This window comes from Octopus bimaculoides, chromosome 23 (assembly GCF_001194135.2).
Source record: "Octopus bimaculoides isolate UCB-OBI-ISO-001 chromosome 23, ASM119413v2, whole genome shotgun sequence".
Lineage (NCBI taxonomy): Eukaryota > Metazoa > Mollusca > Cephalopoda > Octopoda > Octopodidae > Octopus > Octopus bimaculoides.
The window spans coordinates 11,506,718-11,511,429 of record NC_069003.1 but is presented as its reverse complement, the minus strand read 5'-3'; the positions used below and the strand labels follow the sequence as shown (position 1 = coordinate 11,511,429).

At 35.8% G+C, this 4,712-nt stretch overlaps 1 protein-coding gene across 1 annotated transcript in view; it reads left to right on the top strand.

The window, feature by feature from the left end:
• LOC106881280 (succinate dehydrogenase [ubiquinone] iron-sulfur subunit, mitochondrial) overlaps positions 1-2,936 on the top strand; it is a 22,060-nt gene extending 19,124 nt beyond the window's left edge. Inside the window, exons 8-9 of the mRNA XM_014931609.2 lie at positions 561-675; positions 2,720-2,936. Of these exons, the coding sequence (XP_014787095.1) occupies positions 561-675; positions 2,720-2,809 (205 nt within the window). The 3' untranslated portion in view covers positions 2,810-2,936. The remainder of the gene's footprint in view (positions 1-560; positions 676-2,719) is intronic.
• Positions 2,937-4,712: the final 1,776 nt, after the last annotated feature.

Sequence of the window (4,712 nt, the reverse complement as noted above, 5' to 3'; positions counted from 1 at the left end):
CTGCGTGGCACCTTGGGCAAATGTCTTCTACTATAGCCTCAGGCTGACCAAAGCTTTGTGAGTGGATTTGGTAGACGGAAACTGAAAAAAGCCCGTTGTATATATGTGTGTGTGTATGTTTGTGTGTCTGTGTTTGTCCCCCCAACGTCACTTGACAATCGATGCTGGTGTGTTTACGTCCCCGTCACTTAGCGGTTTGGCAAAAGAGACCGATAGAATAAGTACTAGGCTTACAAAGAATAAGTCCTGGGGTCGATTTGCTCGACTAAAGGTGGTGCTCCAGCATGGCCGCAGTCAAATGACCTGAAACAAGTAAAGAGTATATCCAGCTCAAATATTCTTCCAGTTTTATGTTCAGACCAGCCAGATTTGGCCTTTCACACTTACCTTACAATGTCATTCTAAAAATAAACAATCACGTCATCAAAAGTCTCAAAGCTCTGAGATAATGCATAATTAATTCAAAACAATATGAATAAGTAAGTGTTACTAATCTGAATGCTAAACAGTTAAATTAAGACATCAGAGGCTTTAACTGCAACTGTCTCATTACATTACAGTTGGATGATTGATTCTCGAGATGATTTTACTGTTGAAAGGCTATCCAAAATGGAAGACAAGTTCTCCGTCTACAGGTGTCACACTATCATGAATTGTACCAAAACCTGTCCAAAAGTAAGTTTTGTTTTTTATTTTGTTTGTTTTTTTGTTTTTTTTTAATTCTGTCTTCTGTTAATGTAAATCTGTTGACTAAAATTGCTGTAGCATTTATGATTTGTCTATTTGAATAATAACTTTTATTATTAGCACACGGTCACAAATAAGTAAAGTAATCCAACCCAGAAAGGGCAAAAAGAATAGAACCTGCCTAAGTAGGATTTCAACTCAATGTAACTAAACACTGCAAGGCTTTTTATCTGCTGCTCTTTCAGTTATAATGTAAGGTTTAGTTGTTTAGAATAACGCCCCCTCCACCTCTTCTATTCATCTCATATCCTGAGGAGTCCACCTGGACACCCCATCTTTACTATCTGTGTCTTTGGAGCACCAACTGATCGTTCTCTCCCTCCCCTACTAAATGTGAGTGACCATGCAGCTCTTCTACAAGAACCTGTTCTGCTACCTTTCCTTCTGTCATACTTTGACCCCCTCATCCCCTAGTATAAAGCCCCCCCCCCATTTCCCTTGGATTCATAGTCTTGCGAGTTGCATAGGGATCTCAATAGTGCTTGTGGCACACGAAAATACCCAGTACACCCACCCGTATGAAGTGGTTGGCATGCTTCCTTTTCAAGCCAGTTTTTCATTACTTATTTTACAATTTTCAATCCTGAGCATCAAACAGGAACACTATGTGACCAAGTCAATGTATCAAATCACTGATCTTGAAACACTTGTTTTCAATGGTCAGGATATTTATCAAGAATGGGAGAGTCAAAGTTCTTATGCCAAGTCTTATTCAGTGAGTTCACATCAGGGAAAAAGATTGAGGCTGACCTTTTTGGAAGATACAAGGACCAACTCAAAGCAACACTGAAAGCCAGTGAACTTGAGCCTAAATCATTTGAAATACAAGTGTGAGACTGTACAATAGTTTAACACCACACATTGCTCTCTCTTGGTCCTTCTCAAAATTGCCATTTCACTTCCCCCAGAAACCTTGTCTCACTCGCATACAGCATTGCAGATCTCACACAACTCCAATAAATACTTCCTTTCATTTTCAAGAACCTATGATATACTCTATATCACCCTCATTGTATTACTGTTGATGATGATGTCACCTCTGTTGGCAACGGGCTGCTACACAGTTGTTTAATTTTCTAGAAATAGCAACCAAATCACACAAAGAAGCCTTTAACCCTTTAGCATGTAAACCAGTCAGTGTTAAAATAGTCACATCATCAAGATCTCAAAACCATGAGATAATTGCATGGATTATTCAAAACAATTTGAATAAATAAGCATTATAATAAAGCTGATTTGTTTACGCCCCTTAAATAGATTAAACCACGAATGGATAGCCTTTTTCAAGAGACATGGCCTATCATTTGATGTGCCATTCAGAAAGTACCCGGGACTGCAGTTTGGCCATGATTGCATTAAAATGCATTTAATCCAGCCCAAATATTTTACCTGTTTTATGTTAAAACTGACCACATCCAACCTCTCACATCTACCCTGCAATGTCATTATAAAAGTATACAAACACACCATTAAAATCTTGAAACTACAAAACAATGTGAATAAATAAGCAATACATTTGACAAAAACCTGAATGCTAAATGGCTAAGTATACACTGCCTGCATTCTAATTTTAATCCAGATGTTAGCAATAGCCCTATGCTAGGGCTGAGAGACTGATTCAATAGATGACTATATTCCATTTTTACTACAAAATGTGTGACTGTGTATCAATTATCACAAGTTATGGACTGGGGCTGAGGGGTTGATTTTGTTAACGACTGTATTCATCTTTTACTACAACTGTGTTGTTGTGTGCCAGAGTTAGTAATAGCCCTGTACTGCGACTTGTTCAGTAGACTTGCTCCTAAATTTATGGTTCTGTATCAAAATCAAAAATAGCTTTATACTAAGGCTGACTCAATATCTTGTGTCCTTAATGTGTGACCTTGTGTTTTAAGTTTTTCACAAATTCCACATGTTCTGTCTCTAATGTTTGTACACTCACAATGGAAATGGTTTTATTTTTTTTCAGCATTTGAATCCTGGGTTGGCTATTGGAGAAATTAAAAAGATGTTGGCTCTCTATAAAAAGAATGCTGAAACTAGTGCAGCTCATGCATAATGGTAATTAGCTGGTAGTATTTAATTATAATCAGATGAACTTCTCCACAGTATATATAAAGTATATTATTACATCTACATTTCCTTTTTTTTTTATGTTAGAATAAAAATGTTGCCTCTGGAAACTATTTAGCTGTAATTATTGCTGTTTTTAATTTCCAGAATATAAACTTGTTTATTTAAAAGTCTGTTTTCCTAAATGTTCTTTAGATGTCGTAAGAAGTGCTTTGCAATGGATCTAGTGGGTGAACTTGAAAAGAAAACTTTAATCTGGATTCTTTTCTTATCACAGATTACATAAGTCATTACACTTCAAAGCAGCATTTACCAAATTCCTCTCTCTTTTATATTCTTCAGTTGTTTACCCCCCTGGTGTAAGCCACATTGTTACTGCCCTGGTTTGGATCAGTAGTAGTGAGGAATATCGTTACAGGCATATATACATAGTGTGTTATGTTAAGAGAAGAATTACATACTCCATTAGCTTACAGCTGTGCACTCAAAACGAAAAGTTCTAATGACAGGTTATTAGTATTACTATACCTAAGCAAAATCATTATATATATATATATAGTTCAATGGTCCATGTTGAGATTTTCCTTCCTTTCTCCCAGTTCTCAGGCAGGGGTGAGGGAATTCTACTTCTTTCGCTGGTCACTTCAAACAGGTTGTGCAAATGTTATAATTTGTGTTTGACCATCTGCCACCTCTTAGAGCAACCTGCGGCCCAACAGACTTTCTGAATGGCATGCTTAGTGAAAACTTACCTTCAATTGTTTTTAGTGGTGCCTTCTTATGAACCATGTCTTATGTGGTCTGCTTCTTGTAAAATCTCGTAAAAGGTTGCCCGTGTCTTGTCTTCGAAAATTTAATTTATGCTCACACACTCCTCCTTTGTTAGGAAATCTCGAAAAAGCTACAAATGCTTGAATTACTTGTTAGTTTTAAGGTTTTCGAAAGTTTTCTTGGTCCCCTCCTGACTTGATCCACAATACCTTGTTGGTGCAGGTATAGTCTTGTTGCTCTGTATGGCTTCATTGTGGTGGTTTGCTGACAAATAGAGCAGTTTCTTCTGATTTGAAGTTCTTTATCTAAAACTGGTCAAAGTTTGAATCCTTCATTAGATGGTCAGCCATAAATAGATTAGCTGCCACCAGATTAATCCAGGGATGTCATTTAATACTACCCCAATATTAGCTGCTTTTAATGCAAGCAGTTTTTAAAATACACTTTCTGGGGCGATTCTTTGGTAACCTTCTCTCATGGCAACTACAAATATTTACTTTTTATTTCTGCACAGGACTGGCATAAAGCACGTGTGTGTGTGTATGTATGTATATATAACAGAATAAGAACATGTCATTGAGTGTGTCTATATTTATATACTAGTACACACACAAACCACACTGTATGTGCATATGTATACACACACACACTCATGCACAAATTGTACTGTATGATTGTGCATTTATATATGTACTTATATAAACTATAATGTAAGTGTATGTACATATATACATAAAAACTATATTTATGTATGTGCATATATACTCACACAAACTGTACTGTAAGTGTATGATGTATATATCCATACAAACTAAATTATAGTTTGTGTATGTCTGTGTAGATATATAGACATACATACATACACAAACTGTGCTGTGTGCAAATGCGTGTGTATGTATGTATATATGTATATATATATATACACACACACACAAACTATTAATAGTGTATATTTTATAAATATAGACATTTAGCTCTATTTATTGGGTATTAATAAAACTACATTATCACAAGAGAATTATATTTCTTTCTTTTAAATATAAAAGTTGATGAATAAAACATTCATAGGAAGGAACAAGGTATTTCTTAGTTTTTTTTTGGTGTAAGAGTTGAAGGTA